The following is a 20,648-nucleotide window of genomic DNA, read 5'->3' as shown; positions in this document are numbered from 1 at the left end:
TCTTGAGCTCCCTGAAGGGTTTGGCAAAGCGTTTTTTGGGATTTTTTTTTATGACTTTATTTTTTTAATTGAAGGATAATTGCTTTACAGAATTTTGTGGTTTTCTGTCACACATCAACAAGAATAAGCCACAGGTACACCCATGTCCCCTCCCTCCTGAACCTTCCTCCCACCTTCCTCCCCATCCCACCCTTCTAGATTGTCACAGAGCCCCTGTTTGGCAAAGCATTTTAAAAAGCCAGGCAAGAGAGCTGGAGAGTCACAGGATACCTGATCAGATTGTAAACAATCCTCTGATTGGCTGATGCTGAGGGAGCAGGGTGGTGTCATGGGGGTTACCTTCATCAGTCCTTAGGCTCAAGGAGACCTGGGGCTGTTTGCTCATGGACATCAAGTAGTTAACATCTTGCATTTGGTGGAGCATTTTCATATCTGCAAAACAACTCAGGAAATTTGCATCAAGTACCATTTTCTATGTACTTTAGAGAAGAGCTGAAGCAGAGCATGGAGGGGGAAGGCCTGTCCTGGGAAGGCACCACAGGGTCCTGCTAGGTTACATTATTCCTAAATCCACCTTAATCCACAACACCCTAACCCAGTGGTTCTCAATCAGTGACCAGGGAACATTCAGCAATGTCTGGATACGTTTTGTTTGTCACAGTTGGAGGGTGGTCCTATTGACATCAAGGAGGTAGAAGCCAGTGATGCTGCGTCCTACTATGGCCAGAGCAGAGCTCACAGCAAAGAACTATTAAAATGTTAGTAGTGAGAAGGTTTTTCAATCAAACCCAACTACCCTTTCAAGTGGAGGATAGATGTCAGTGACTGAGCACAGGCTCACAGATATGAGTCCAGCTCTTTTAGATACTAGTTGTATCATCAGTTGTATCATCTTGGCTTCCCAGGTGACTCAGTGGTAAAGAATCTGCCTGCCAGTGCAAGAGACACAGGAGACGTGGGTTCAATCTCTGCATTGGGAAGATCCCTTGGCAATGGCAACCCACTCCAGTATTCTTGCCTGGGAAATCTCATGAACAGAGGAGCTTGGCAGGCTACACCCCGTGGGGTCATGAAGAGTTGGATATGACTGAGCATGCACACACTGTATCATCTTAGGCACTTTCCCTAATTGATTTGACTCTTAATTTTTCTCACTGATGAAATGTACTTAATACCTGCCTTTACCAGCTCACAGCACTGTGAGAATCAAATGATTTAACAATGTGAACAAGTCCTGGGAAAAATGGAATGCCAAAGAGTGAAGACTCTGTTGAATTAGCAAAAGCAGGATCTCTCAGCCTCTGATTTCTAATCAGATTAGTTCTGTTAGAACTGAGCATGGCAGGCAGTGCAACTACCTCCTCCAGTGCTGGGCTCAGGGGGAGAAATGTCACTTAGCATTCTCGAGCTGCCCTGGTCTGGCCTGGGCATCAGAGAGTAGATGGAGCTGAAAGAAGACAGTCTTTCCTTCCCAACAGCAGGGGTTTCAGAAATAAGAGAGAAAGGTGTGCTTCTAGTGGTGGGCTTCCTTGGCACTTTTAAAATTAAGCAACAAGAAAATGAGCTCCCCCATTCACAGATGGGGAGTTCTAATCTCATTCAATGCAGAAGCATGTATAATCGTCTATCATTGCCATCCACCCCTTTGTACAGATCTTCCCTCCAGGTCCGTCAGCTTTCATAGAGGATCACCTGCCCTTCTGACTTCTTTCTCGAAAAGTCCTCAAGCAAGTGATTTGAAATCTTCCTTGATGACTTTCAAGCAAGATGTGGCAGGTAATTAAGCGAAAACGATCTGCAACTTCTAAATAGGAGGAGAAGCCCCCTTATCCTACCCCAGGGATTACCTGATTACCTGAGCTGTTCATTCCTGCTGCTGCTAAGTCACTTCAGTCATGTCCGACTCTGTGTGACCCCACAGATGGCAGCCCAGCAGGCTCCCCGTCCCTGGGATTCTCCAGGTAAGAACATTGGAGTGGGTTGCCATTTCCTTCTCCAACACATGAAAGTGAAAAGTGAAAGTGAAATCTCTCAGTTGTGCCCGACCCTCAGCAACCCCATGGACTGCAGCCTTCCAGGCTCCTCTGTCCATGGGATTTCCAGGCAGAAGTACTGAAGTGGGGTGCCATTGCCTTCTCCGTGTTCATTCTTAAGTGACCTCTTTTAGCACTCATATGGCCCTGATCCTGTTTGTTAAGCCACCCAAGTTTGTTATGCTTCTGCATCCTGGTTAACCATGGAAACTCCCCCAAACGTTGACTCCAGGGGATAATAGGCTACACCCAAACTTACTGCACAGCTTCCTTCTGGGGCAACAAGAAACACTGCATTGTTACATTTGGTGTTCATGGCAGGCTGGGAGGCTGGAGTTTCCAGTGTTTCTACAGCCAGTTGGGCCATCTGAGCTGGAGCTCCTGCTCCCAGGGCACAAGGGCGCTTTTGTTTTCAAGTTAAAAGGGTTAATATCTACAGGCCATCTGCATGCCTCCCTGCACAGCTTGGCCAATGGGGTTCTGGTCTGGTCAGCCAGCCCCTGTCCCAATGCTCAGGGCTTAACCATTTTTATCACTGCCACCCCACTTCCCTCTCCTCGTGTGCTTAAGGATTTTTAAAGGCAGCTCTTAAGATATTGCATGAGATCATAGAATTTTAATATTCTGAAATTCTTCATTCTGGATTCCAAAAAATATGATAGACAATGTGTGTTAGGTTCTAGGTGTTTATCTACTCAACAGATGCTAATAGGACATATGCCATGTGCTTATTCAGGACTTTTCATATTTGATGACGTTAGGATCATTGGTTGCTGGAAGCATCTTATTTCTCAAATTCAAGTGGGTTTATTCTACCCTGAAATCTATTTCATCAAGTTAAAGTGTAATTATTATCAACTGAAAGCACTTTCAAAGCTATGCTGGTAATAAGACCTAACATTAAGTGCTTAACGTATGCTAGGCACCATTTTAAGCAGTTTAGAATTATTAACTCACTCTTACGACAACCCTATGAATTAGGACAGAGGAGAAAACGAGGTACTGAGAGGTTAAGTAACCTACTCTGGGCCACAGAACCAGTAAGTGGCAAGAAAAACTGGGATTCTAACCCCAACTATCTCTATCTAGGGTCCGTCAGATCCTAGCAATCTGTTACCCCCTCCCACACTGTGGTGCCTACGACAGACATTAAAATGGAAAAACGCTCCATTATCCAGTAGAACAGTGGGGGCCAGCGGCACAGACAAACTCAGCCATCTTTAGAATGGGAAAAATGAACAAAATTCAACAATTTTAAAGCATGATTTTCCTAATTTGGTGGTCCAGAAGCCAGAGTTTCTCCTCCAAAGTGTTTCATCTCTGAATATAGAATCTGAACTGTAGCCTCAAAAATACTTTTCTCTAGGAAGTACATTATTGTTCAGTCACTAAGTCATGTCTGACTCTTTGCGACCCTATGGACTGCAACACACCAGGCTTCTCTGTCCTTCACCATCTCCTGAAGTTTGCTCAAATTCATGTCCACTGAGTTGACAAAAGTACATAGTCATTTTGAAATGAAAAAACAAATTGATCCCATGGGCACTGGCCAGAACATGGGAAATAAAATGAGAAAGTCGTAACTTCAAAAATCATTCTTGACCACAGCACTCCAAATTGACAGGGAGGGTTGAGATCTACTTGGAGGGGTGGCATTTTCTGGGCTGTTTTAAAAGCTAACCTTTCCGTAGACTGTCACAAGGGGAGTAATGACTCACTAAAAATCTGCTCAGTGGCTAAAAGATCTGATAAAGGAAGTACTGGGTCCAAGGGTGACTATTTTAGAAGTTATTTTCCCCTATGGGAATCAAGTTCCCCCAAAAAGCACACCTGCCTTTTCTGGCGAGTGCAGTTCACTGTGTCTGATGCTCTTGTTATGAAAGGATGATCATTTCTGGTGAGTTCAGTTCACTGTGTCTGAGACTTTTGATATGAAAGGACAATGAAGAGGCTCACTCTCTGCTTGGAAGCCTTCACCCCGAAGGCACACAATACATCTCTAAGGAGAGGTAAAAAAGAGGGTGGATGTGATCTCTGGAGACTGTAATGATAAGATATTCTATCCTCCTAAATCTGTTTTGTTCAACTCCCAATATATATATATACACACACACACACCTAGACACCAGAGATATAAATTGGGTGTAATTATCAGCATTCAGAAAACGAAGATCATGGCATATGGTCCCATCATTTCATGGGAAATGGATGGGGGAACAGTGGAAACAGTGTCAGACTTTATTTTTTTGGGCTCCAAAATCACTGCAGATGGTAACTGCAGCCATGAAATTAAAAGACGCTTACTCCTTGGAAAAAAAGTTATGACCAACCTAGATAGCATATTCAAAAGCAGAGACATTACTTTGCTGACTAAAGTCTGTCTAGTCAAGGCTATGGGTTTTCCTGTGGTCATGTATGGATGTGAGAGTTGGACTGTGAAGAAGGCTGAGCACTGAAAATTGAGGCTTTTGAACTGTGATGTTGGAGAAGACTCTTGAGAGTCCCTTGGACTGCAAGGAGATCCAACCAGTCCATCCTAAAGGAGATCAACCCTGGGATTTCTTTGGAGGGAATGATGCTAAAGCTGAAACTCCAGTACTTTGGCTACCTCATGTAAAGAGTTGACTCTTTGGAAAAGACTTTGATGCTGGGAGGAAGATTGGGGGCAGGAGGAGAAGTGGACAGCAGAAAATGAGATGGCTGGATGGCATCATGGACTCGATGAACGTGAGTCTGAGTGAACTCCGGGAGTTGGTGATGGACAGGGAGGCTTGGCGTGCTGAGATTCATGGGGTCGCAAAGAGTCGGACATGACTGAGCGACTGAACTGATAAGGAAAATAAAGAGTTATGAGGAATTGGGTTCAATCATAGGGTCTAGCTGTACTTCTTTCCCGGTGGAGAGAACATGAGCCACTCTTACCATCATGCCAGAGCTTTCTCTTCATCCAAGGTGTGCTGTCATCTACTTTGCGTTATGGACCAGGCTGCATTTGGTTATTGAGCGCAGAGCTAATATATAGACTGTCTCAGTGACATTCTAGTTCTCCTGAGCTAATTTTTCATATTGTGGGTTTGTTGTTTTTAAGGGTGTGGTCAGTGCCTGGGCTGTAAAACATACCTTTGAATGTATGATACATCTGTGGATTCACTCATTTATTTAGCTGGCAAATATTTATTTAGCTTGGTACTGAGCTAGGCCTTGGAGGTAAGACAGAGGCAAGATAGACATAATCCAGCCCTGACCCTGCTTTTGTACTTGTGGTAGAGACGGACCAGAAAAAGTAGACATAATAAATGGATTACTGCCTTTAAAAGTGTTATGAAGAAAATCACCACAGGTAGGGCTGCTACCTTTTAGACAAGGTAGACAGGGGATTCTGAGGAGGTGACCCAGGGCTGGGATCACAAGCTTGAAAAGGAGCCAGCTAACAGAAGAATGGAATTGAGAACTTTCTTGATAGAACAGCTTCCTCTGAGCCCTGGGGGCAGGAAGGGGTGCATGAATTCGAGCACCTAAAGGCGGGGCCAGTGTAATGAAGGGTTCCAAGCCTGGAAGAGAGAGAGACAGAGTGAAGTGAGAGCAGTAGCTTTCGACTGGGGCTGGTGTTCTCCCCCAGGGCCATTAGACAATGCTGTCACATCTAGGGGGAGGGGATGCAACTCATGTCCAGTGACTAGACCCAGAGATACTGCTTCACATCCTGCGATGCACAGGACAGTCCCCTGAAACAACTGTCTGCCCACAAATGTCAGCAGTACGGAAACCCTGGCTTAGAGAAATAGGCGGAAGCTTAAGCTTAAGGTGGTAGTCTAGGAAGAGAGAAAGGAATAAATTCAAGGTATATTTCAGAGTTAGGATGGACTGGACTGGTTTGTGGTTGCAAGTGGGGGTGAGGGCATGACCGGAATGATCGATGAGCCAGCATTCTAACTTGAGCACTTGGGTGGCTTTTGTGACTATTTATCAAGGTGGAAAAGAATGGTATGGGGGAAGGGTTGTGAGGGAAAATCAAGGTCTCCGATCTGGACATGTCAGTTTCAGGGTGTCAGTGAGCCACTGAAGGAGAGAATCAAGTAGGTAGCTGGAAGTGTGGATTTAGAACTCAGGGAAGAGGTCAGGGTTCTGCTTCAGTTTGTCAAACTGTAGATTCACAGTGAGATAGATGGAAAAGTGAGGCCCCCAGACTAAGGAACACCTACATTTTGGTTTTACCTCCATATACCCTCCTCCAGAGTGTCAAATTTTGAAAATAAACAAAATTGGCCAAGTCCTTCCCTTAGGATCTTCCACTGGCCTTCTGTTACCTACCCATGCTCCACAGCGCACAAATCCTGTACAGTCTTCCCCTCACTGGGCGTGTCCGAGCCCACCTCCTGCGGCTACCTTGAACACACCTGACTCCAGCCACACTGGGGTGTCTATCCCAGGTCCTCTGTGCCCGTGCTGATCGCTGTGACCGCCTTCATTCTAGAAACAGCTCTCTTTTGGCCCTTCCCCATGCTCCAGGCTGTGACTGTTAGTCACTGCTTCCCAGGCTGCCCTCAGTCTCCTGCACTTACCTCTGTTATATCATGGATGACCTTGTTTTGTAATAATCGCGTGCAGTAACGTCCTGACTACTGTACTGGGAGCAGCTAGAGAGCAGGGGCCTTGCAATCATCCAGACATCCACAGGGCCCCACACAGTGCCTGGCACATATTGTTCAAGAGATGTATCACTTTTTTCTTCTTAATTCTAAGATTATTATAGACTTTCCGGAGAGATATGTTCTTGAACCTACAGTTCAGGATCTGCAATTAGAGGTGAGATATGTTGGGGGAAGGGAAGTGGGGAACGCAGGAGTGGGCTTATCTATTTTTTTGGCTGCGCTGCGTTTTAGTCGCAGCATGTGGGATCTACTTCCCTGACCAGGGATTGAATCCCAGCCCCCTGCTTTGGGAGTTTGGAGTCTTAGCCGCTGGACCACCAGGGAAGTCACAACAATGAATTTTAAAAGGTATTCTTTTTCAATTTTGGTTTCCTCAGGGTATAATGCCTAGGAGTGGGATTAGTTTTTTAAGGAATCCCCATACCATCTTCCATAGTCGCTGTTATCAATTTATATTCCCACCAACAGTGCAAGAGTGTTCCCTTTTCTCCACACCTTCTCCAGCATTTATTGTTTGTCGATTTTTTGATGATGGCCGTTCTGACCGGTGTGAGGTATCATCTTATTGTAGTTTTGATTTGCGTTTCTCTAATAATGAGCAATGCTGAAGTAAGTCAGAAGGAAAAAGATAAATATCATATTCTAACACATATATACAGAATCTAGAAAAATGGTACTGAAGAATTTACTTACAGGGCAACAGTGGAGAAACAGACATAGAGACTTATGGACATGGGGAGAGGGGAGGAGAGGGTGAGATGCATGGAAAGAGTAACATGGAAACTTACATTACCATATGTAAAATGGAGAGCCAATGGGAATTTGCTGTATGGCTCAGGAAACTCAAACAGGGGCTCTGTATCAACCTAGAGGGGTGGGGTGGGGAGGGAGATGGGAGGGAAGTTCAAAAGGGAGGGAATATACGTATACCTATGGCTGATTCATGTTGAGGTTTAACGGAAAACAACAAAATTCTGTAAAGCAATTATCCTTCAACAACAAAAAAAATTAATTTTTTTAAAAAAGGTACTCTTTTTCCAACTCTGTCACATAAAGGTTCTATTCTTTCCAGATGTTGGCCCAATTAAAAGCTGCCCTAGATAGATGCCAGGAATTGTCAGGGGAATCAGGATCTGGAGTTGGTTGGCAGTCTTTCTCTAGCACAGCAGCATAGTAAACACCCTTTTTTTGTTGTTACATAAAAGAAACAGGATGGACAGTTTTTCAGGTTTGCTGTTTCAAAGAGAAAGAGAGGAAATAATAATTAAGCAGTTTTAAAAGCAGCTACATTGCTCATAAAATCATGGAGAGTGCAGGCCTTAAAGCTGTACTCAGGACCCCAAAACAGACAGTGATGTGAGTGCCAGCCCTTCCAGCCTTGCTTCCTCACCAGCATGGGTGAGAGTGGGTGGGGCCAGGCAGGCAAGCTGGCTCTGCCATTTATGAACTCGACCTTGTGCAGGACAGTGAATGTCTGAGCCCAGCAGTACCAGTGTGGTTTAAGCATTAGATCTGAGGATGTATGAGAAAGTGTTTCGAAGACAGTAGTTAGGTGTACAAATATTAAATCTGTTATTGTTGCTGGATTCCCAGTCACCTCCTATGGAACTTAAGCCATGTGAGAGCAAGGACTTGGCAAGCTGGGAAGAACTCAGTTCTTAGTGAAGGAACAGACACCAATCCCCCTACTGGGGCCCTGCTTAAATTCAGAATTCCAAATAACCTGGGACTCTGACCTTTCCTGATGGTAGTTCCTACTATTGACAGGTCATTTTCAAAAGGCAGTGGGATTCTGCAAAAGAATCTCACTGTAAAAAAAGGCAAAAGGAAATCTAACTTTTGTCTATTAAAGAAACCTTAAAAACAAACAAACAAACAAACAAAAACCTATGTCCAGAAAGGGGTAATGTTGTCTTTGCTTTCCAGCATATTAAATAAAAATTTGAAGATTTTTGTTGTAGCTTTACTATCTCCTAGGGTCTGAAATAGTTTGCAGAAACTATACTGGGTTTCTTAGGAGTCCTTTCCCCTCATCTATTTCTTCCTTTATATGTTTTATCTGCTTGTCTTGGGGCAGTGGAATTCTCCTGGGGAAATGAGAAGTCCTTCTCTCCAAGGACACAGAGTGCAGTAGCATGGGGTGAAGGTGCGTCACTGAAGATAGCAGGAGAGGGGAAGTCGGGGTGGGCAGGGAAACTCCAGCTTTGCATTACCTGCATTTTCAAGAAAATCATGGAAAAACGAAGCCGTGCAATCAGCACAGTCCTCCTCCTGCAAGATTATTGCCTTATTTTTAACTTAAAGACAGATCTGTTCCCTCACTCACTATATTCCGTCAAACACTGAAAGTGGATATAGCTGTGATATTATAAATTAGGAGTGTCTTAAAGTTGTAAATAGGAAAGAGATTTTGAAGCAGTGAAGCTGTATTTGTGAACAACATCAAAGGATGAAGTCTTCTGAAATTTCGCATAGTAAGAGGAAATTCTGTTTTTCAAGGGTGTTTACATATGCAAATATCCTAAGATTCCGTTTCCTTTTGGAATTTGGAATAAGCCTACCCAAGCCACCTTGATGTTCCTCTTCACGCTTCTTATTCATTCATTCATTTAATTTTAAGCAGGCTTTTAAAAGCATATTGAGTGCTTTCACTGGCATATTGCTAATTAAAAAAATTTTTTTATTATGGAGGCTCTAAAATGCTTCAGGCAAGTTTAGAAATGGGTGAGAAAAAACTGCACAGAATGAAAAAGCTCCTGGTTGCTCTAGCCAAGGGAAAAACAAACAGCTGCAGAGAGCAGAAGCAGATGGAGTATATGGCAGTTCGGCATCTCTTGGCCCTCAGAATCCTTTTAGGTACACACAAGGCAAAGTCTGGCCAAATGTGGGGTGCCAGGCATAACCTTTTACCCTCAGGCCTTTAGCCCAATGTAGGAGGAATTTAAAATAGCAGTCTATTCTTAAATAGCAAATATTACAGCCATCCACACCCATCCTGCTTTATTGACCTATACACATCCTCAGCAGTCAACCTGGAGTAGAAAGGCCCCCAGTGACCCCAGCAGGAGAGCATCTTTGTTCTCAGCTTTCCAAGGCCTTAGAATACTTGTTTCCTGATGTGTTCTTACTCAGTAGATAAATCTGGGTACTTACTGGTGTTAGGCAGCAGGAATATAGCAACAAATAGAAGAGACCTGGCCCCTTACCCACGGAACCATGTTAAATGGTCTGGACATTTTAGCACTATTACTGAATTACTTTTCAAAAAGTTATCCCACTTTAGACTCCCTCAGAGGTTTTGAGTTGCATTTCTCTGATAATGAGTGATGTTGAGCTTCTTTTCATGTGTTTGTTAGCCATCTGTATGTCTTTTTTGGAGAATTGTCTGTTTAGTTCTTTGGCCCATTTTTTGATTGGGTTGTTCCCATGGCATTTTTAATTTTCAAAAATTTCCTAGTTGATGCTTTTATATTTATCCCTTTAATTGAACTTTGACTTCTAAGGTCATTTCCTCTAAAAAGATTTCTATTGTGATATTTGTTGAAATTGTTTATTAATGAATTTAGGAAGAAATAGCATCTTTAACTATTCTACCCTTTTAAGAATGAACTCATCTCACATGCTAGTAAAGTAATGCTCAAAATTCTCCAAGCCAGGCTTCAACAATACCTGAACCATGAACTTCCTGATGTTCAAACTGGTTTTAGAAAAGACAGGGGAACCAGAGATCAAATTGCCAACTTCCGCTGGATCATGGAAAAAGCAAGAGAGTTCCAGAAAAATGTCTATTTCTGCTTTATTGACTATGCCAAAGCCTTTGACTGTGTGGATCACAATAAAATGTAGAAAATTCTGAGAGAGATGGGAATACCAGACCATCTGACCTGCCTCTTGAGAAACCTGTATGCAGGTCAGGAAGCAACAGTTAGAACTGGACATGGAACAACAGACTGGTTCCAAATAGGAAAAGGAGTGCATCAAGGCTGTATATTGTCACCCTGCTTATTTAACTTCTATGCAGAGTACATCATGAGAAATGCTGGACTGGAAGAAACACAAGCTGGAATCAAGATTGCCGGGAGAAATATCAGTAACCTCAGATATGCAGATGACACCACCCTTATGGCAGAAAGTGAAGAGGAGCTAAAAAGCCTCTTGATGAAAGTGAAAGAGGAGAGTGAAAAAGTTGGCTTAAAGCTCAACATTCAGAAAACGAAGATCATGGCATCCAGTCCCATCACTTCATGGGAAATAGATGGGGAAACAGTGTCAGACTTTATTTTTGGGGGCTCCAAAATCACTGCAGATGGTGACTGCAGCCATGAAATAAAAAGACGCTTACTCCTTGGAAGAAAAGTTATGACCAACCTAGATAGCATATTCAAAAGCAGAGACATTACTTTGCCGACTAAGGTCCATCTAGTCAAGGCTACGATTTTTCCTGTGGTCATGTATGGATGTGAGAGTTGGACTGTGAAGAAGGCTGAGCGCCGAAGAATTGATGCTTTTGAACTGTGGTGTTGGAGAAGACTCTTGAGAGTCCCTTGGACTGCAAGGAGATCCAACCGGTCCATTCTGAAGGAGATCAGCCCTGGAATTTCTTTGGAGGGAATGATGCTAAAGCTGAAACTCCAGTACTTTGGCCACCTCATGCAAAGAGTTGACTCATTGGAAAGGACTCTGATGCTGGGAGGGATTGGGGGCAGGAGGAGAAGGGGACGACAGAGGATGAGATGGCTGGATGGCATCACTGACTCGATGGACATGAGTTTGAGTGAACTCCCGCTGAACTGAAGAATGAAATGTCTATATATTTATTGTCTTTTCCATTCCTCAGTAAATTTTTATTCAAAGTTTCTACCTATTTTTGGTTAAATATACTTCTAAGTAAATTATGTGGGATTTTTGTTACTGTTTTGGATTTTTTTTCCCTACTGTGAACAGGATTCTTTTTTTTCCCAATTGCATTTTCTAGCTAGAAATGTAAAAGATCTAGATTTGTCTGAGTACATTTTATAAACTGCCAACTTGATCTTTTGAAACTACTCCACTAGGTCCATGATTGATTCTTGGATATTACAGGTAATAATCATATTATCTGTGAGTTATCATTTTTCTCCTTGTAATCAGCATTTTGTACTTGGTTTCCTTGTCTTACTTTACTAGCTGGATCTTACAAAATCATATCAAAGAATTTTTATGATAAAAGGACAGCCTTGTTTTGTGCGTGACTTTAAAGGGCAAATGGCTCTTGCACCGTTCCTCAAACTGCATTCTTTAACACACACACATCATTAGTAGATACATAAATGCAAATCCGTTGGTCAAATGCATTTGGGAAGTGTCCCTCTAGTGCTTCCAATAGTATAATGTTGTCACTTAGTTCAATAATTGTTTTCCATATTAAGAAAGTTTCTTCCTGACTCTAGCTTTACTAAAAGATTTTTTGTAAACTTTAATTGGATATTGACTTTTTTATAAAATTGATTCAAGCAGACAATGAAAAGGCAGTCATTGGAAACACAGTTCTCTTTTTGATATACTCTAAGTACTTGAAAATAATAAAACCGTATTTTTCAGAAAATATTGTTTAATTTAGATTTGGTATCAGTCCAGATGAACAGGGTAATTGTATTATTTCTTTATAGATTGGGATGATTTTTAGAATTTCTTCCTATAGGCATGCTGATCTTTCTCCCATATTAGAGTAATCTGTATGGAAATTATACTAAGATTTAGTTCTTTCTGCAAGCTATCCTGGGGTAGACAGATTGCTGAAATCATTCTCAGAAATTGTGTTTGGGGGAAAAAAAGGTGGGGACTTATTTTTCCACCTGAATAGTGTTTATTCAACTCAGTTTTACTTTTGTTTGTAATTTTGTATTTGGGCTTCTCTTTCTTCATTTGTTAAATTGGGAATGTGAATGACAACCAAACGCGCTTTAAGTTGCTTGGGGTTTTAATGTTGTTTTATTTGTTGTTTGTGATTCTCTGATCATGCCCTGCAGCTGCTGATTTGTTAAGTGCATGCAGGATGCTCTGGAAGAGCAAAAGAGAAAGAAAGAGGTGAAAGGTGGGCGAGAGGTTACATTTTATTCTTCAACTGTTTTAAGAAAGTCTGTGCTAGTTTTCCTTTGGTACAAAGGCGATTATTTCTTGCATATTTTCCCAGCCTTTCTTCAATACTCTGTGGATTAGAAACTCAGATGACTCTGGGTTTGGAAAGACTAATCCTCTATGGGAAAATGTGGAGATTTCCCCCCTTTTCTATGGTCCAGGGAACATTAATACACCAGAAAAGGATCAAAAGTCTGTCATGACACTTAAAAGACAATCTTGTAAGAAAATAAACTGAAGTATGTATAAACTTAAAATAAATGTGTATAAAGCATGGCACTGTGACCCAACCTCACTTGCTCTTCAAGCCTTGGGGATTCCTGACGTAACCAGAATGTAACATACAAAAGTGGTCTCATGGAAAGAAAGGGAGAAAGACCAGAGCACCGTATTCCTGTAGGGTCCATATTCCTGTTGGCTATCGCTAGTCCGCAGAGGTCCAGTAAAGACCATTTCTCATCCAGAAGGACAGTGTGTACTCTTCCATGTCAGACTCATCACTTGCATTCATTCAACAAGTGGCTATTGAGAGCCCATTTTATACCATTTGCTGGTACCGCAGAGATACAAACCCATCTCCTTAATTTTAGCCCAGAGCAAATTGGATAAGAAGAGTGCCTTGGAAATAATTGTTTTTGCAAATACTGAGTTTAGAGAAGGAGATAAAAGGACAGTTAGTCCCCTTGGTCTGACTTTGGTGTATTTAAACTTACTGTGTGCCAACAGCAAGTGTGACTTTTGCCTTTTAAATAAATAGATAAACCACTCCAGACAGGTCCCAGTAGAACATTTTCTTCATAAATAGATCCATCCTTTGGGGCCTGATGGAATGAAAAGGTTGGGTTGCCTCAAAAAGACAGGACCTAAAAGTATTGAGAGTGCTTTAAAATTAATATACGCATTAGTTTCCCTGCTGCAGTAAGTTTCCACCATCTTAGTGTCTTAAAACAGCGCAGATTTATTATCTTTAAGTTTTGTATGATGGCCATCCGGTACCATCTCCCTGAGCTAAAAATCAAGGTGTCCAGAAGGTCTACATTCCTTTCTGGAAGCTTTGGAGAAGAAACTGTTTCCTCACCTTTTCCAGCTTCTAGAGGTTCTTACATTTTTTTATTTGTTGGCACTTCCTCCATCTTCAAAGCCAGCAACGGCAGTTGTATCCTTTTCACATCTCACTTACTCTTCTTTTTGCCTCTTCTTTTTTCACTTTTCAGGATCCATATTATTACATTAAGCTCATCTGGATAATTTAGAACAATCTCCCCACCCCACATTCAACTGATTAGCATCCTTAATTGCATCTGCAACCTTGTAGGGTAACATTTTGCCTTCTTAGATAACATTCTGTTAGGTTTCAAGGTTCTAAGTGTTTAGGACATGGACATATGTAAGGGTCAACCTTTAATATAACTTACCAGCATCCTCCTTTGTGTACTAGAGCACTTTGCCATCCCTTTATCACATGCTATTAGTCTGTCCAGGACTGTCAGTAGATCTTGGTAGGGGTTCCTGAGGTATAGACTGTCTCCTGTCTGTGTTTTTTTCTCTTCCTCTGTTTCCCCTGTTGCTTCTATTTAACTCCCTCCAATCAATAAGCATAATAAACTTAACTTCAGGACCTAAATCTTTCTGTAATAAATGTACATAAATAAGAGATCCTTTTACAAGTTGTGATCATGAAACTGGGCTTCTAATATTATTCCATATGACTGAAAAGCAAGTATAGCTCCTGTTTTCAAAGATGGACAGTTTCATGTTACAGTGGTAACATGAGCCATGTTTGCTTTTCTTTTTTTTTTTTTTCCGTAAATAACATTATTTAGTAGGTAAGTTTACAGTTCACTTTTGACCTTATTTTACTTAATTGAGCTACACACCTCCCCCCATATTTATGAACCATTACGATGTCACTTAAGTATATGTGAATATATGTATAATATTAAATTTTAATACCTGCTAAAGGATTTCACATCCTCCATTTACCATGAACAACTTTCTACAACTATAGTACCTTACTTTTTTTTCAATCTTTGAACACAGTTTTGAAAATCAAAATGCTGAGCTCACTGCTGGAGATAGTACAGAGGGTGTCCTTCATTTCCTGTATTATTATGCATCTCCCACAGAACCGTTCGCCATGTGATTTCTTTGGTGTTTACAGAAGCAGGTCATGTTTATGAAGCATGTCTGGAAGAAGGAAATAATATATGGAAAATCTCTCCATGGGGTGTAGAGTCAAGTGATCCTGAGGCTGGAATCAAGGGCTGTAAATACTTTCGGTGATTTCATATGCTCCGTGGGACTGGTATTTTCCATCTTTTAGCACAAAGTTTGGATTAACTTGAATGGAGTTTTTAGTACTTCTTTGAAAATGGAATATTAACTGTCCACAGAGATTTAATCTTGGGCAAAAAGAAAAAAAAAAGAATAAGGTCATCACCTCTAGTGACAGGATTAGTCCTTTCTCTTGAAAGTAATTGGATATCTCTTTCATTTTTTGCTATTTCTGTTTAATTGAGAATACTCATTATCACTCAAGGTGGAAGTAACAGAAATGATTAATTTAGAAAGGAGAAGGATTGTGAGGTGGGTGGAAGTGACATTTGTCTGCATTATATTCTTAGAAACTTCAACTGTTAAGAGTTGGAAATGCCTCTGATAAAATTGTTCATTAACATACAAGAAAATAGAAGCCCAAATCCTTCTCTCTGGCCAAGAGTGTGCTGAGTCCAGAAGCAGAGCTGCAGCCTAAGTGGCAAGTTTCTGAGTCCTCAGTCTTTCTCAGAGCACGGCACTCATCGCTAGTGCCTTTGACGGCTGCACTGGGGTGGCCAGACCGAGCCATCTGCCCCAGAGAGGCCCTTCACATCAATTTCCAAGGGGGCATTTCTCCTGAACAGATGGCCAAAATACTTCCTGTGCCTTTTACCCTGAAGAACTGGAGAGTCATCTGCTCTGGGCTGCAGCATCCGCTGCTTGTGTGCACATGTGCAAGTAGACGGGGAAGGCAGGGAGAGGCGCGCACACTATGCCAGCTACGTTTTTAAGGACCAAAATCATGACGAAGGTGAACTGGGTGTACTTTCTTGTTCTGCTTCTCCATCATTGACTTTTTGTTTGTAAACAACTTCAGTACTTGGGTTTTGCACGTGGTTTGGTGCAACAAAACGCAAGTTAAAACAACTGTGAAGCTTTAAGACTTTGTTCTTGATAAACTTAACATATAAGGTATATCCTGTTGACATAAGCACTGCGTATGCGGACAACAAAGTAAGGCATCCATGTGGCACATGCAGCTGCAGTTTGGAGGCTGATTTGTCTCGATGTATGTTATGAGAATTGTGGTTTTCAACCAGGGCTGTTTGTCCCTCTCTGCTCAGTCACCATTTGGCAATATATGGAGACATTTTTGGTTGTCTCACTTGGAAGAAGTGCTATTGGCATCTAGTGGGAAGAGGCCAAGGATGCTGCTGAACACCGTATATCATTGTACACGGGATAGACCCCCACTTATATAACAAAGAATTATCCAGTCTAAAATGTCAGTGGCGCCAAGGTTGAGAAACCCTGGCCTCAGGGAATGTATGACTTAACTAATACTTGGCTTTAGAAGCCTATGTAAAGAGTTGGTTAATTTGGAAACAGCTTAGCTTGTGGAATAAACATGTCAGTCTAATATATGACTTGAGGAAGTTTCTGTAGTCTGGTTGGGTAAAGGAGTAAGTTTGCCCCACAGTCCCAGAACTGCCCCTGTGTGCTCACGTTCAGCCCTCTATTCTCAGTGACTCTTAATTGAAAGTTAGCCTCCCTCTGTTCTTCACAACCGTGAATTCTGTTGTTGACAGTTTTGATGTGTTGTTTTTGTTTGGGGATCATGATATAATTTGCATAAGCAGATACAGTATTAAAGAAGATAGTTAAGAATATAAAGACTAATGAATGCTGTACTCTTATCCATTCTGTACAAAAACAGCCCATTCAGGGGACCCTATGGCTGGTAAGGGCCTCAGCATTGTCGAGTCTTGGCAAAGTCTACGATGGCAGCAATAGTTGAAAAGGGAGAAGAGTCCAAGGGGGGGAAGAAGTGATGAAAAGGCTGCTGGAACCCTGCCTGTATACTATGCTCTACTCGAGCATTGAGTGTAATAAGAATGACTTGTATTTCCTTGTTCCTTCTTGAATCTTTAGCAATTTCCATATTGTTAGGTTTTTCCCCATTACCAGGTGGCTAAATTCCAAACAAATTAAATCACAAGATAGAGGCAGGTATTTCCAATCATGCTCATTTTGTAGGCCTGGTGGCAGGCGGTTCCCCTCCCATGAAATGGATACTGCTTGGTGATGCAGACTCATCAGTATGTGTAACTGTGGTGCTTGGCATCAGGACCCCCTGTACTTTTGTCTAGCAGACCTGGTTAGTGGTGGCTGATTGAAGAGACTGAGGCTGCTTTCATCCCCTTCAATTCACAGTGAAACACTGCTCCTCTTGGGAAAAGCTATTTTCTTACCCAGCTGGTAAATTTCCCCCACAAGCCACATACTATACCAGGTATGTTTATTTCACAAGCCAAGCTGTTTCTAAGCAACCCTCCACAGAGCTGCCTAAAGTCAAATGTGAGATATTGGTGCTGGAAAAAAGGGTGAAAGGATTGTACACAGGACCAGGTTGTTTCAAAGTTGACTTGGAAGAGCCAACATTGTAGGTGTGGGTCAGGACAAGGTCAGGAATAAGCCAGAGAATCTGCTTTTCTATAGCAGATTCAAGGAACACAGAATCTGCTATAACACAGAACATCACACAAATTTCTAGACAGGAAACTGGCTTCCTTATTTGCATCCTGAGAGTAAGCTACTGCGGAGCCTAAAGAGGGAGAACCCCCACATTAGGCTTGATGTTTCCATGGCATCATAGACTCTTAGTGTTGAGATGGTCTTTATCCATCTGACCTCATCTGCCCAGTCATTGAGCAAGGCACTGTGGTTAGATGGCAGACAGGTTAGCATAGTTGGGGAGAGAGAGAGAATGGGGTTAGAGGTTTAGGCTGCAGAAACCCACTGCAGTTTCCTCTAACTGTTACCAAGAAAGAGGGAAGGAACCAGCCCTCTATTGAGCAATGGCCTGTGGGTCAGTTAACTTTCTTTGTAATAGCCCGTCATCCACCAGCTGGGGCCATCAGTGATCCATCTTGAGCTGGGCCACTGGAAGGCTGGTTTGTTAGGATCAAATCAAGAGCTTCTAAGAAACCTGCTGAGAACAGTCACATTACCTGATGATCCAGAAAGTTTTCTGAATCTGGTGGCAAGCTCCTGTAGGAAGAATCCTGAACTAGGTGTTTATCTGTTGTTAACTCTGACACCAACTTTTATGACCTTAGGCAACATCACAATCAATTTAATAACACTCTGAGCTCAAAAGAAAAGAACCAAACATGTAAGCAGCATCTTCAGCCTTTACCCAGCTGGGGCTTCTGGAAATTGCATGTGGGTGAAGCAAGGTTGCTTCCTCCTCCTCCTGTTGTGAGAAATGACTACCCTGTTCTCCTTTCTCAGTATCAGTCTTACTTACATGAAGGGTTGTAATCTAAAGTAGCCAAGATGCAATTACCTATGTTGTTTTTTAAGGAGCAACTGTAATGGGTGGAAAAAGCAGAAAATGTTGGAATGCAATACGTTAAACCTTGCAAAACAAGTGACTTCGGGTTGGTGACTGCATAGACTGCAAAATGAATGCAATTAGAAAGTAGACTTAGAGAATATTATGTGGGTAAGAGATTCTGGCTATCGTTTAGTCAAATGCCTTCGTTTTACAGAGGCAGAAACTGATGCTCAGTTATATCACTAACTTTCTCAGTCTCCAGCCACCCTGGTAGCAGAGGGGGCCCCAAACTCAGGTTTTTCTCCCTATTGCTGATCCCAAATGTCTGTTCATGTTCAGTTGTTAATATGGTGGGCTTTATGAAATGAGGGCAGTAATCATTGTCTGTGAATATTTTTTTTTTCCATCTGTTTTTCTACATGTGGTGAAAAGGGTGGTAGAGCTAGGAACCTCCAGTCTGGACTTTTCACGTGTCTGGACTTTGCCCTGCATTCCAGTGTCCAGCTCTAGGTGAGAGGAGGGAGGAGACGGCCTGGGACAGTAGATGGTGGCATGGTGCCATGGAAAGGATCTGGGAGAAGCTTTTCCAGCAACCCGGAGTGTGGTGAATACAGAAACATCTTAAGCAGGCAGGGCCCCACGGTAGAGCTTCTCAGGGATGCAGGGAGACATACTGGCTGCTGTCAGTCCATCACATTTGCCTCAGTGACCAGCAGTCCCCTGGCCAGGGACTCTCCCATTCCATCGCTGTTGCAGCCTTGGTGTCCAGCTGGGTTTTGATAATGTTTCTATTCTAGAGACCTAAGGAGTTTTTCTGGCAGAAGGAACTAATCCTAGCTCCTGGGATGAGGAAAACCACAGTTATTTGAAAGCCCTTGATGGGAGGGATCCAGAGGCAAGGGAGGAAAAGCCATCAGACATGAATTGAGGGAGCTGTCAACAGATGGGAAAGTCCTGAGCTCCTAAAATGGCTATGGTTTTGTTGTTGTTCAAATGTATGAGGTTCTAAGAGAATTTTGGAAATGCTTCCATGATTCTAAAAGAGATTGCAATGTAATCCTAGATCTTGAAACAGAGAGATTAATTACATGGGCAAAAAATGTTAAATCCCTACTTGAAACTGCACAGTGGTTTAGACTATCCCCTAACTTTAACCTGATGATTGAGGTTCTTGAAAGATACATAAATAACCTCAGATATTTATGTCTGTACATTTTAATTGTATAGTCTTTGTGAAAAATGACCTAGAATTTATCTTTCAGATATCTAGTGTTTCTGAACTTCAGTTTATTTACCTATAAAAGGGAAGTAACAGAGTTATGGTGAGAAATCAATAATGCAAATAACTTGGCCTGTAATAAACACTTAAAAGCAGAATCTAAGGCAGTAATTTAGAAATATGTGTTCATATTTATCTCATGAAAGAAAATTTTATATTAGGGCTTTTAAATACTTAGAACCAACCTTTTTGTATTAAGGAAACACCTAAATTCCAAATTGTAAAGCTCCGTCAAGTAAATACTAGTGTTAACATTTCAGATCTCTTTGTTAAAAACTCTCTTGGCACTGTTCTTCTGTGGTTTACCAAAAATACAGGCAGCACTACCAAGCAAGTAGTAATAACATTGTTAACAATTACTGTTACAATCATTTAACTTAATTGTGAAAGGAGGAAGAGCTTCATTCTTTCTTTCAGAAAAGAGCTTGATCATAGCAATTTAAAGAGCAGCCTTTTTTTTTTTAATCCTTTGTCAGCATCCATCATTCCTTAGTTCTGATAGCTGCTGGTTCTGTTCTGTAAGGAGTGTTCAGCTCAGTTCAGTCGCTCAGTCGTATCCGACTCTGTGACCCCATGAATCGCAGCACGCCAGGCCTCCCTGTCCATCACCAACTCCTGGAGTTCACTCAGACTCATACCCATCGAGTCCGTGATGCCATCCAGCCATCTCATCCTCTGTCGTCCCTTTCTCCTCCTGCCCCCAATCCCTCCCAGCATCAGAGTCTTTTCCAATGAGTCAACTCTTCGCATGAGGTGGCCAAAGTACTGGAGCTTCAGCTTTAGCATCATTCCTTCCAAAGAAATCCCAGGGCTGATCTCCTTCAGAATGGACCGGTTGGATCTCCTTGCAGTCCAAGGGACTCTCAAGAGTCTTCTCCAACACCGCAGTTCAAAAGCATCAATTCTTCAGCGCTCAGCCTTCTTCACAGTCCAACTCTCACATCCATACATGACCACAGGAAAAATCGTAG

The 20,648-nt window shown here is 42.1% G+C and overlaps 1 protein-coding gene across 13 annotated transcripts in view; it reads left to right on the top strand.

The window, feature by feature from the left end:
• Window positions 1-20,648, top strand: part of PIP5K1B (phosphatidylinositol-4-phosphate 5-kinase type 1 beta) — a 554,522-nt gene that overhangs the window by 328,023 nt on the left and 205,851 nt on the right. Inside the window, exon 2 of one of the 13 annotated variants that reach the window (XM_060409397.1) lies at window positions 1,654-1,776. The exons of the other annotated variants lie outside the window; for them this stretch is intronic. Within the exon in view, the coding sequence (XP_060265380.1) occupies window positions 1,768-1,776 (9 nt within the window). The 5' untranslated portion in view covers window positions 1,654-1,767. The remainder of the gene's footprint in view (window positions 1-1,653; window positions 1,777-20,648) is intronic. 13 annotated transcript variants of the gene reach the window in all.

This window comes from Ovis aries, chromosome 2 (assembly GCF_016772045.2).
Source record: "Ovis aries strain OAR_USU_Benz2616 breed Rambouillet chromosome 2, ARS-UI_Ramb_v3.0, whole genome shotgun sequence".
NCBI classification, from domain to species: domain Eukaryota; kingdom Metazoa; phylum Chordata; class Mammalia; order Artiodactyla; family Bovidae; genus Ovis; species Ovis aries.
Note: the sequence above shows the minus strand (reverse complement) of the source record. Positions and strands in the feature narration are given on the sequence as shown.